This window comes from Trifolium pratense, linkage group LG7, assembly GCF_020283565.1.
Source record: "Trifolium pratense cultivar HEN17-A07 linkage group LG7, ARS_RC_1.1, whole genome shotgun sequence".
NCBI classification, from domain to species: Eukaryota; Viridiplantae; Streptophyta; class Magnoliopsida; order Fabales; family Fabaceae; genus Trifolium; species Trifolium pratense.
Window position 1 is genome coordinate 41,452,925 of NC_060065.1, and position 13,450 is coordinate 41,466,374.

General features: G+C 30.3%; 2 protein-coding genes across 2 annotated transcripts; both read left to right on the forward strand.

The window, feature by feature from the left end:
- Positions 1–367: 367 nt before the first annotated feature.
- LOC123894939 (protein trichome birefringence-like 41) lies at positions 368–8,068 on the forward strand. Its single transcript, XM_045945089.1, has 5 exons — positions 368–807; positions 3,628–3,799; positions 6,525–6,700; positions 6,937–7,095; positions 7,609–8,068. Exons 1-5 carry the CDS (start codon positions 524–526, stop codon positions 7,898–7,900), a joined length of 1,083 nt encoding a protein of 360 aa, XP_045801045.1. The 5' UTR covers positions 368–523; the 3' UTR covers positions 7,901–8,068.
- A 2,001-nt stretch (positions 8,069–10,069) lies between these two features.
- LOC123894940 (protein trichome birefringence-like 42) lies at positions 10,070–13,250 on the forward strand. Its single transcript, XM_045945090.1, has 5 exons — positions 10,070–10,401; positions 11,040–11,214; positions 11,325–11,503; positions 11,787–11,945; positions 12,856–13,250. The coding sequence occupies exons 1-5, from the start codon at positions 10,121–10,123 to the stop codon at positions 13,121–13,123; spliced, it is 1,062 nt and encodes a 353-aa protein (XP_045801046.1). The 5' UTR covers positions 10,070–10,120; the 3' UTR covers positions 13,124–13,250.
- Positions 13,251–13,450: the final 200 nt, after the last annotated feature.

The following is a 13,450-nucleotide window of genomic DNA, read 5'->3' on the forward strand; positions in this document are numbered from 1 at the left end:
GTGTCAAATTGTCATCCCTAGGTCTATTTCGGTTACAAAAGATAGAATTTTGGAGACATGCACTCATATGCAACTGTTCATGCCTGATTTTTTGCAATGAACAGATTGACCCGAGACCTGACCGTGTCAAATACTTCAATATATTATCGTTTTATATCAATTTCGAGTCGGATTGCGGGTCTGTGCTCAACTCTACTCCAAGTCATTTGTTAACATTTTTTTTTACGGTAGTTAACATTTTCTTATATTTATATTTTAGTGATTAGCGATTACTCTTCAAAAAATATATACAAAAAAACAAGAGGTAAATACAGCAAATTAAAGAAAACAAAATAAATCTAAGTTCAAAAAGTGTCCCATATACACACATGCACCCGCACACTCTTATATAAATGCCATCATCTAGCAAACAAATCTTCATTCGTTCATTCACAACAACCAAGTTGAGAAACAAAACAAAACAAAAAAAACCTATCCCTCTCTCTCTCTCTCTAACCTTTGCTAGAGAGAGAGATTGAGAAAAATGAGTAACAACCAAGTTGAATACGGTGGTTACATCCACCATGTTAGTATCTTGTTCTTCCTTATTGTTATGGTGGTGGTAAGAGTGGAAGCATATAGTGGTGGTGGAAGTTCAGAACAGTGTGATTATTTCACCGGAACATGGACGGTGGATGAATCATATCCATTATATAAACCAGCCACGTGTCCATTTATAGAACGCGAGTTCAGGTGTGTACCTAATGGAAGACCTGATCTGATTTATACTCATTACAGATGGCAACCACTGTCCTGCAATTTACTCAGGTTATCATTACTCTTTCTTTATTCTCATTGGTTACTTTTATAATATATTGTCATTGTCTCATTATTATTTCACTTTTTTTTATAAAACATTACTAGTATTTGTTTTTAACAAATACTAGTCGATGAATGTGCATGAGGGTGTTCATTATAATAATATTGATATTATCATCTGTTGAGCTAGATCTTATAAATATTTTCAGTACATAGCAATTTATTTTAGAGTATTTATTTGAATATAAATGGATATAAAATATGACATAATAATGAATTTTGCCTATAAATTACTGAAATACAGGTACTTAACTAAACTCTAAGGTATCAAAATGTTTTCTGATCTTTATTAATACTCCCTAAATTAAGAGAAAATACATTAAGATTTTGAACTCAAGTCGTTAATAAAAAAATTTTAAAAAGAAAATTTTTGGGAGGAAAAAAAATTGATTCATAGTGAGAACAATTAGGCCGGACATTATTTGTCGAGAATATATAATATGCACCAAAATTATAGAATTATTTTACATAATCATCCAATAACTAGTGTATATTTCTTTAAATCATCCCACTACTTCCATACATTGCCGCGGAACATATTTATGAAGGAAAAATTATGAAAGAAATTTCAATATGAGCCATGAATCATTAGACACAATATTATAGTATATCTAATTAATTAAATAAATCAAAGAAAGAAATTATGTACCTTGTATGGAGAGTTTGATTTCACGGTAGTTAGGTTGTGAGCTCTTCTACCTCTATTAGTTTAGGTTTTTGTCATAGTGTGTATTAACCTAATGAGATAGTTAATATATATGCTCATTAGTGGAGAAATTGACCTCTCACTAGGCTTAACTGAATTATCTAACTCATCACAGTTCATTCAAAAACAAGAATCAAATTAAATAATTCATTAATATTAAGTGCTTAATAACAATAGACTATAATTTAGTATTAATAATAATTTTTAATAATTGATTATTGTCAATTCATAATTGATTAATTAAATAATTAATTAAAAAATTAAGAATTTGAACCATAAATTTTTAACCTTTTAACCCTTAGTTCAAACGAGTTGAACTATCCACTTAGAATGCGACAATTATTGACAAGCTGAATCTGATTTTTTTTTTTATTTAAGGTTTCATTTTTTTTAGATTTTTATACTAAGGTTCAAACACTTTCTCTAAACACTTCTTTAATATACTCTCTTTAATTATGATGATTATTATTAAAAATATATAAAAAGATCATGTGACAAGGTGGTATGATCCAATCATAACAGCCTGTAAAACAACTTTGTTTTTTGTTTTTAATTAAAAACAAAAAACATTAGGGAGAATTAGAGGTTGGAATGTTTGGCTTGAAATGAGTGTTTAGTTAAATTGGGCTTGTAAACATGTCAATGTGACAAAACACCCGAACAACATTAATTGATTATTTCATCATTAACTAGATTCTTAAATGTTCTGTCATTACTTATGCAAAAAAGTGTTGTCGGTTCACTCATGGAGGGGCCCGCAGTAGACAGAAACTGAGAAACTCTTTGTTTTGTGTTTACTCTTTTCACCTCTTAGATTCCATATTATTCCCAATCTGTCCCCATTCCATTTTTCCAATTATTGCTTTTCAACTCAAAGTGGTAAGTGAAGTAAGCAACAAATTGAGCTAGGTTATTTTTCATGCTGGTGCCGGTGCTGATTTAAAAAATGGTGTTCTTAACATGTGCATATAAGACACATGTTAAGGTATTTTAATATAGAAATTTAACATTTAATGATATAAAAATTTAATGTTTAAAAAGTTAAAATTTAAGGAAAATGTTAACATGTGCACCAAGGGCACATGTTAAGGAAGCAAAAGTAGAAATAATATATTGAAATTTGTGCATTTAACTTCTTAAACATTAAATTTTTTTCGAACATTAAATGCAATTTTCTATATTTAGAAGCTTAGCATGTGCCCTTTGTGCACATGTTAACATGACCCAAAATTTAATGTTTCAACATTTAATACTTTCTATTTTTGTTTCCTTAACATGTGCTTTTGGTGCACATGTTAACATTCTCCTTTAAAAAAAAAATACTCCTAGTTTTATACTCCCTCCGATTTACTTATAAGCAAAAAAATCACTTTTGCATGTCTCAAATTATAAGTAAAAAAATTAATTTTTATCATTTTCAAGTTAGATTTTTACTTAATTTACTCTCTCTTCTTTTTCCCATAATCAATAACCAATAAAAATAAATTGATTTGGCCTAGTGGTAAGGATGTTTGCTGTGCATGCAGAGGTCACAGGTTCAAATCCCTGCCAGCATTATTATCGGGTGGGTGGGGTAGCTCAGTTGGCACTTGCTGACTGAGCGGGTGTAGGCTGTTGGTCAGGGGTTCGATCCTTGGCAGCAGCAATTGTAGTATTTTCTTTGTAAATAAGTTGGTGGTACTTATAAACCATCAACTTTTTAAAAAAAAAAAAAAATAAATAACCAATAAAAACTCTTTTCACATCTTCCCATAAAACTTATTTTAACAAAAACACAAAAAGTCATCTTGAAATTATTATATTTTATTTTTCTTAATATGTGTGAAAATATTTTTTTTTGCTTATATTATAAGACAGAAGGAGTATATTAAAAATAATATTATTTATATTTTTAAGATTTTAACTATGCTCGAGCAAAATTGAAGATTGATATTTATTCCGGTCTTTAATATAAAAAAAATTAACTTTTTTAAATACATTGAAACATTCCTATTTTTACTATCTTAATTATTACTTTAAACACAGTAGATAAAAATTACATATTTCACCATGTTTAATCGCAGATTCGACGGACGAAATTTTCTAGAGAAGATGAGAGGAAAGAGCATCATGTTTGTTGGGGATTCTTTGAGCAGAAACCAATGGCAATCTTTGACTTGCTTGCTTCATTCTGCAGTGCCCAATTCCAATTACACTGTGGCTAGGGTTGATGATGTTTCTATATTTACATTTACGGTAAGAAATTTATATATTTTGATTTTTTTACAATCATTTTGATAATATTATACTACAGTATATCATAATTTTATTTGATGCATTGTACTATGTTTGATATATATATATCACAATAAATTTGACTAAGTTAAGATGACATTGTGATTTGATCAAACTCACTGCAATACTAAAAATCACCGATTTTTCTTATTTTTAAACTTTTTTTGAGTCATGTTCATTATAATTGTAATGTCCGACTTTGTCATATATTTTTTTTAATCACAATAATATTAATAGTCATCATTTTATAACTAGTTAATGAAATTTGAATTCAGCAACTTAAAGTTACAAGGTTAAACTTTTACGAAATAACTAACACCTCATGTATAATAGGGAAAGAAGAATCTTTCAAATCATAAAATTGTGTTGGCAAAAGAAATTTAATTGTAGTGCTACCACAAGGAATGGAAAGAGGGGATATAGTTAAATTGGTTGGTGTTGAGTCATATATAAGTGGTCCCTTTTTGGTTGTTCAAATTAACAAGTAACTTACAAGGTGTTTGTTTCATGGATACTAAACATTTTCCTGGGAATCTAATGTTGGAAATAAAAATTCTCATGTTTGTTACAAAGGAATTAAAAAATGTTCCCAGGAAAAACTCATACCAGGGAAAGAATTTTACCCACGTAGCCTGGCTTTCTAATCCCCTCTAATAGGGGTGGGAAATTTTTGTTCCCGGCGGTTGCAATTAATTTTTATGGAGAACGTGCTACCCCACTACTAATAACCGTTCCCTCTTTCCCTCATATTTACATTATCAATTTATCACCACTTTATTTTTTTTGACATGCACAAAAAAAATAATAACAATGATAATATTAATTAATAGTGATAAATATGGACTGTGCTTCAAAAAAAAAAAATACTGATAATCAATGGCAATATTAATAATTAGACATAATACTAGATAATATAAATGGAATGTTTTTTTTATTTTAACAAGTATAACATCTACGTTTTAAGAATTATATATTTCTTTTTTTTTAATGCTAAAAAAAATATGTATCTTTAAGAAAATTTTTTTTGATAAAAAGTATATTAAGAATTTAAAATAAACTGTCTCACAAAAAAAATTCCTGGGAATTCAAAATACTTACCAAACACATTTTTCAAAAACTTATTCCTTGGAAATTTATGCCTGGGAGAGTTATTCCCGGGATTCATTTTTTATACCGTGAAACAAACGCCCCCTTAGGCAAATGACTACCTCCATCCTACTTCCATTTTAATGCACCCTCTCATGTTACTTGCAAGATCCAACTCCTCCTATCTCTTAAGCTTTCAAAATAAGATTTTTTTTTAAGTAGTCTAGTAGCTAGAAATTCTACTTTTAAGATAAATAAATGAAATTATCGGGGTTTGAACTTCAACCCCCTACATATACAATGCATTGTCCTTGACATATCCTCTTTTCTTATATTTTTGGTCATGCCTAAATTAACATTTTTACTTTATGATTGTATTTCTTTTAACTATTGTAATTGAAGTATTTGGGAAATGGAATATCCCTATAGCAACCGCATGGTGCAACTCTTGGTTGATCCAAGACCTTTGCTAAGGGGTTTAAACTTTTGAGTTTTAGGGTCTCTTGAGTTATGATGCAATTTATTTTAAGAGGTTTAAAATATAAAATATATTGAAATATGTACTTTTTTTTTTTAAGTTTAAGTTGAACTCCTTAAAAGGGCAAGATCCATCTCTAGGTGCATCAATTATGGGATCCTTAGATGAGAAAGACGTAGTTAGGCACAACACCAAATATAATGTGTTAGGCACACCGCACACATACGTGATTTCAAAAAAATTGAAGATAAAATGATTAATTAATATAAGATGATGTGACTAAATTATTTAATATTTATTTTTTCTCTTTTATGTACGTGTGCCTAAATGTATATTATTTGAGGTTGTGTCCAAGTAAGAATTACTCTCCTTAGATATGTCGAGAGAAATTTTCTCTCATTGGATCTAACGGTCTCCACAATTGTTTCATTGTGCTATTGTAGGGAATCTAAAGTCTAGATGTATTTGTCAACTTATTCATTGTTCAATGAATTTTGTGATTCTATGTATGTAACCCGAGTGACCAATTAATCTTTGGGAATATAAATTTTGAATAAACTCTAATATAGTTTTTATATTGATCTGATTCATCCTTGTAAAATCAGTTTATAATGTGAGGACTGCCTACCACTTATATAATACATTTTGAGCATATTATAAATGAGAGTTAAAAATTTTACACCGAATGATTTGAACATATGTTAAGAATCGTGAAATCATAGGGATGAAGATCATACTCATAAGCAAGTTAGAGAGCATAAGAATATTTAAAATGTACAATGAAGTAGCTTATTTATAGGCCTATTTGGAGTAACTAACTCCCTAACTAACTTTCTAACCTCCTAGCCAACTTGGTAATCTATCAACTAACTTGTTGATTAATTAATTATCTATATTCCTAAGACAACATGATTATCTTAGGGAATATTATTCATATGATTTTTATTGCATTATTTGATTTCATGATTATCTTAGAGAGTATTAATGTATTATTCATATGATTTTTTTTAAAAAAATAATGTGATAGTAGTGTTGTCTCTTTTATTGCATTATTTGATTTCATGATTATCTTGGGGAATATTATTCATCATCATATGATTTCTTTTAAAAAATAATTTGCAGGAGTATGAAGTGAAAGTGATGCTAGATAGGAACGTATACTTAGTAGATATTGTCCGAGAGGATATAGGCAGAGTATTGAAGCTTGATTCCATACAAAGTAGCAAACTATGGAATGGGATTGATATGCTTATCTTTAACACATGGCATTGGTGGTCACGTAGAGGACCCTCTCAACCGTAAGTTAATTAAATTAAATTCAACAATCAATTATTTTGGGACATCTAATTATTCATAAAACTTTCATAAAATAAATTTTAAAATCACCGTTCAAAAATTTCCAAATTATTAGACACAATGTTTTAAAAATTAATTGAACCGAAATTTGTAAAACTATTTAAAACTAATTCATGTTAACTTAAAATTATATAATGAACTATTTTTTTTTATTTAATTATGAATTGATATTTCTTAGATGGGATTATATCCAAGTGGGAAATCAAGTTATGAAAGACATGGATAGAATGAAGGCTTTTGAAAAAGCACTCACTACATGGGCAGCTTGGGTTGATTCCAACATCGACCCTACAAAAGTTAGGGTCTTCTTTCAAGGAATTTCCCCTTCACATTACAAGTAAGCAAATTATAAACCTATTCTTGTTCATTTGGTATTTTAATTCAAGGGATTTTTCCATCATTGGATTTTTGTTGATTACTAATTTCTATCGCGCATTTAAGTGATAAATTGGTTTTTGCTTTCATCATCCTTTAATCTGATTCAGGAGTTTGTTATATTTAAGTGATCATTTTTAGTAGAATTTTTCTTTGAATGACATTTTTTTTATTCATAAGGCTCTAACATGATACTATTATTTAAGAATTTAAATTTAGTTTACCAAGGCTAATGTTTTATCTTGGTATATTTCAATTTGGTTTAGAAGTAGGACCACATTCAATTACTAAAGAAATATAAATTATTAGCCTAATTTCAATAGCTTGATTATTGCTAATTTACTATCAAGCACTTGAAATATTGGACTCCAATTCAAACATCTATAACTTTTTTTTTCCCTATTCAAACATCTATAATTAAATGCATTACAAAATATTTGTGTGACATGAAAATAATTTTGACCTCTGATTTCAGTGGCACCCTATGGAATGAACCAAGTGCAAAGAGTTGTATCCGAGAAAAGACACCGCTGGCCGGATCAACATATCCTGGCGGATTACCACCGGCCGTTGGCGTGTTGAAGAGTGTACTAAGCACAATTAAGAAACCAGTCACATTGCTTGACATTACAACCCTTTCACTCCTAAGAAAAGACGCCCATCCTTCAATTTATGGACTTTTTGGCTCAAAGGGAATGGACTGTAGCCATTGGTGTCTTTCTGGTGTTCCAGATACTTGGAATGAGATACTCTACAACCTTATTTAAGTGATATTTTTATAGTAATTGAATTGGGGGGATTTAGTGGATTTTTTATAGACAAAATTTATATAGAAAAATATGAGTGGCTAGATATGATTTTGATAGCTAGCTACATCTTTTGTATTGGATTGTGTTCAAAATTTAATAATAAATAAATAAGAAAATTATTTGGGACATTGAGATTTGGAAATACTCCAATATAGATTGTGCTATAATGTCTTTATCTTGCACATTGACACATTTCCTACATCACTACTTATAGAAACATGGAAAGTGGAAACATTTGTATCTATCTGTACTAGATTGCATGTGCAGCTAGCTAGCAATATTGGTCAACTTGTACTTTTGTTTTTTAGCTGCTAAAATTAATATATTCATTCATTTTGGTTGTTAAAAAAAATAAATGAAAAGGAGTGAAATGCAAACATGACATTAAATGTTATACTTATATTGTGTAATAAAATAACAAATGAAATAGACTAGTATATGATAGGATATAATTTGATTAAATATTTCATTTCTTCTTCTCTCCAATTTGTTGAGAATTGAAGTTTGAAGTCCTGCATAAGAATTGTTATTTAAAATGGTGATGTTAGTTTCATTTCAGAGGATGGTAATGTCACGGGAGAGATCTATTCTCGAATAAGAAGGTTTGAGAATTGAAATGATGTCGATGAGCGCTCGTATTACATTGTAGGTAGTTTGAGTGTCAGGTGTGCTGGAAGACTGGATAGGTGCGAGGGATTGAGTGGACATAGGTGCGACTGAACTGCTTAACAATAATAAATGTGTGTGAATGACTTATATTATTACGGTTACAATGTTATATTTAAGAAGATTATAAGTTAGTAGCTGATTGGAGTTTTCTAGGCAACAAGTAATGAATCTTTCCGGTCAGTTAGTCAAGTGCCAATTCAAGGAATGACGAGGACGATAAAAACAATCTAAATCAATGATACATATATTAAATAACACTGATATCAAAATCAAAATCTTGAAACTTGCAGATTTCGATCAAGCTGAAAAATTATCAGAGTCTCGGAACGAGGAAGCCATCAAACACCACAACAAAATAGAGCACTACGTGATGGCTGAGCAAACTACCTAGTGGTGTAACGATCCCCAACAACAAGATCGGGTCTTGGCGATGCTCTGTCAGAAGCAACACCAACGAAAACAACGTGTGAAAAATACTTCAACTCGATCGGTGTGGTGGAGATAAACACCGGTGAGGAATATAGTAACCCCAATGGGGTGAAACGACGACACAAAGGAGGACCCCATCACACCATCACCACTCTAGTCTACATTTTGAAAGGAAAAGGTACGACGACAGAAGAAAGAAGAAAAGGTTCAAAAAGAGTTAATTAATTGATGCTGGTATACTCAATTTATTGCTCAATTTTTTTATAATGTAAATTTAGGATGAAGGGATTGTGTCTCAGTCCAAGGCAGACTATAGGGCTTAAAGAGCACTTACAAAGATATGGCATATACCTTCCTCCAAAGACACTAACGAAGCTCGAACTCGAGACCTCTCGAATTCAAAACCTGTCTTTTTACTACTTGAGCAAACTTTGGAGCTATTATATGTTAAATAAATGTAAAATAGTCATAGTATTTTCATACAACAATTATGATTATTAATAAAAATAATTACGATGGTATCTCAAGCTCAATTGTTGGACAAAGTTAAGATTACGGTTTGGTGGTGACTCAAAACTAAGAAATCGGGGTTCAATTATAATGTTAATATGTGGTGGACTCCTCCGATGTTTTGTATTGAGTTTACACCTTGACTTATTAGTTGTTTTGTTTGTATAGGTTTTTGTTAGCTATTGTATTTGAACTATTGTGTCATTGTCATTCTAAGCACATCTTGTGTTAGGATGTTTTAATTCAATTATTTAGCTTCTTCAAAACAAAGTATACAAAAAAAAAATTAAAAGAAAATAAAATGAATTTTATTTCTTTTAAAAAATTCTTATTTTTAATCATAAGAAATTTAGTTCAACCAACAATATCAAAATTATTAAGATAGGAGTACACATTTTATCTAAATTTAAATGTAAAATTTCATAGTTGAGCGTGTGTTTAAGTATATTATTACCACCTTTATCTTTTAAGACAAAAAAAATAAATATCAAAAACTAAAAACTACAGAAAAAAAAGTAGATAAACAAACGACAAAAATCAAACGTCTCCAAACGTTTCTCACAATTTGAAATGTGTGTTACATTCCAGCTGTGTCTTCTGCTACTAGCCGCTTCATTTCTATGGACAGTGTCACCTTCTTCTTCTTCATCTTCTTCTCTACAACAACAATGCGACTATTCTCAAGGAAAATGGGTCATTGATGATGATCCCATTCCCTCTTTCTACCCTCTCTATCATGCTTCAAAAGATTGTCCTTTCATTGGTCAAGGTTTTGATTGTCTCACAAATGGTAGACCAGACAAAGATTACCTCAAATATAGATGGAAACCCTCTTCTTGTAACCTCCCAAGGTACTCACTCATTTTTTCACTCAAGTTTTGTTTTTGAAATGTCTCACAAAATGGGTATTCACCAAGTTTTTTTTTCTTCTTTCAATTTTCAAGTTTTTTTGTTAATCATATATTATTAGTGTGAATGAAACATGAGCTATGAGCTTTCCCTCCGACGAATCGTTCGGAACAACTTGAGTTTGATTCCTAATAGAAATAACTCTTAGTCAAACTTTACTTATGTCACAACTGAATTATGGATTAATGGACCTTTCTCCTAGAAACAAGAGCGTTAATACAAAAAAAAAAAAAAAAAACTAATCCGCTTTGTCGATGACTAATCTCTGCTAGAAAATTTTAGTTATCACCTTTAGTAATATGATTAAGAGATCTGAGTTCGAGTTCGGGTATTAAATTCAAATTTAGTTAATAGTTAGTTGAGAGTTAGTTAGATTAGTTTTTTTTGACAATTAGTTCGTTAGATTAGTTAGTATCAATAAATGAGATATTTTAGTAATATGTTATTGGAGTCTGGTTTCGATCTTGGGACATGTAGAGTGGGCTTGGGACTGTTGATTTTGGTAATTCAAATTTCATGTCTAATTAGCAAAAAGTAAACTTTTTTTATCTTGATTTCCCTAATTAATTTTGTTGAACAGGTTTGATGGTGGGAAATTTATGGAAAAATACAAAGGAAAGAAGATAATGTTTGTAGGAGACTCCATTAGCAACAACATGTGGCAATCACTAACTTGTTTGCTTCACATTGCAATCCCAAATTCAAATTTTACTTTAACACAACAAACCAAAGAACTCACTGTGTTCTCATTTCCTGTACTAATCTTTACCTTATATTTGTATTACAAGAAAATAATGTGGTCTATGTACTTGTTTGATTGGTTTAATAATTTTGTCTAATTTGATTTTTTTTGGGAGTTTTATAGGAATATGAAGCTTCAATCATGTGGTTGAAAAATGGGTTCTTAGTGGATTTGGTTCATGATAAAGAAAAAGGAAGAATATTGAGATTGGACACAATTAGCACTGGAAACCAATGGAAAGGGTTTGATGTTTTGATTTTCAATACTTATCATTGGTGGACTCATACTGGAAAATCTCAAACGTATTGAAAAAAATTTAACTGAAATTTTGGTATTGATTTATAGATTTTAATCTGTATACACTGTCGGTGTAAAACATTTTACATTGTCAACAAATCAAAACCAATCAAATGAATGGCTTTAAAAGAAGTCATGAATAAAGTGAATTGTTTTTAATGATCTGACGGTTATGATTGATTGATAGTATAAAACATCTTTACACAAACAGTGTATACGAATTAGAACTTTATATATATGTGGAATTTTGATATGTGGCTAATGGCTTTTTATTTTAATGTTTTACAGATGGGATTATTTTCAAGTTGGGAATGAATTAATTAAGGAGATGGATCATTTGGAAGCTTTTAAGATTGGGTTAAGCACTTGGGCCAAATGGGTTGATTCCAACATTGACCCTTCAAAGACTAGAGTCTTGTTTCAGGGAATAGCTGCTTCTCATGTTGAGTAAGTTTAAATTCTACTTATACTCAAAATGGATGTTTGGTTATATTTTTACTTAATAGTTCATCATGGTGTGCATAGCGTGAGTAATAAAATTTTACCAAATTAGCTGAACATGTGCTAACTAAATGTTGATGTGTGCAATTTAACCAACTCAATTCTGCATGAATTATAAGCAATGTTTTAAAATGCGGTCGCAGTAATGGATGCGGCCGCATCACAATCTATTGAGTATTGTTTTGAATGTTTTGGGCTTTAGTAGTGTTAGGCCCAGCCCAATTGATTGTAAGCCTATATAAGGCACTATTGTGGAATGAAATGATAAGCTGGACCATTTTTACAAACACAATCATTGATATTGTGGAAAATTGCAGCCAAATGTAGTCGCAATTATGGCTTATAAAACACTGACATGGATACTAGACATGACATTGACATGGATACTAGACACGATACTGACATGTCGACATTGATAATAATATGAAAAATTGAATGTAATCACATCAGTTTCATGTCAGTGTAGTTGGACAATGGACATGTCACCTTTAAGTGTTGATACTACATAGATAAATCTTTGATTCTACTGTTGAGAGAGTACGTAGTTAGTTTAGTGTGACCTAATGATAAAATCTTGATTACAACACTAACACGTCGACACTTATCAAACATCGGACATGTCTTTATTCTGAAGTGTCGGTGCTGCATATATAGATAAATTCTTGATTCTACGGCTCAGGTAGTAGTCAGTGTGACCTTTTGTTGAAATCTTTGATTACAAGTATCATGAGAAGAAAGATCATACATTAAGACAGTGAATTTTATTATTATGATAAAATGTTAATAGTGATTACAAAAGTATATTCAAAGACTCACTCTTTTTTCATTTATTTTTTTGAATGAAACAAAAATTCAGTGAAAAGGGGTGTCTAAAACAAACTAAACCAGATGAAGGACCAATGCTACCTTATCCTGGTGTAGACACTGTAAAGAACATCATAAGTAAAATGGAGAAGCATGTAAACTTGCTTGACATCACTTTGCTAACACAATTAAGAAGGGACGGTCATCCGTCTAGCTACACAGGTCGCGGCGAAAGTTATGTCGACTGCAGTCACTGGTGTCTAGCTGGTGTTCCTGATACTTGGAATGAAATGTTGTATGCTGCTCTTCTTACAAATTAAATTCATTCTATATATATATTATTTATTATTGTATTATTTGTAATAGTTTATTTGGTTTGATTATTTATGTTATTCTTTGTAATAGTTTATTTTGCTACAAATATGAATATGTACTTTAACTAAATTAGATATAGACATATAGTTATCTTAAAAAAATGTAAGTAGACATATGCTAATGTTTCTTTACACCTCCTTCACTTTGAATTGCAAATTCATTAGTTGTCTATGAATCGATATTGTCCCATGATTTGGTTCTATGAATCACAAATATAAACATTTGCTTCTTTTCTATGTTGCAAGTAAAATTTAGGCAAAATGTATCCTTTT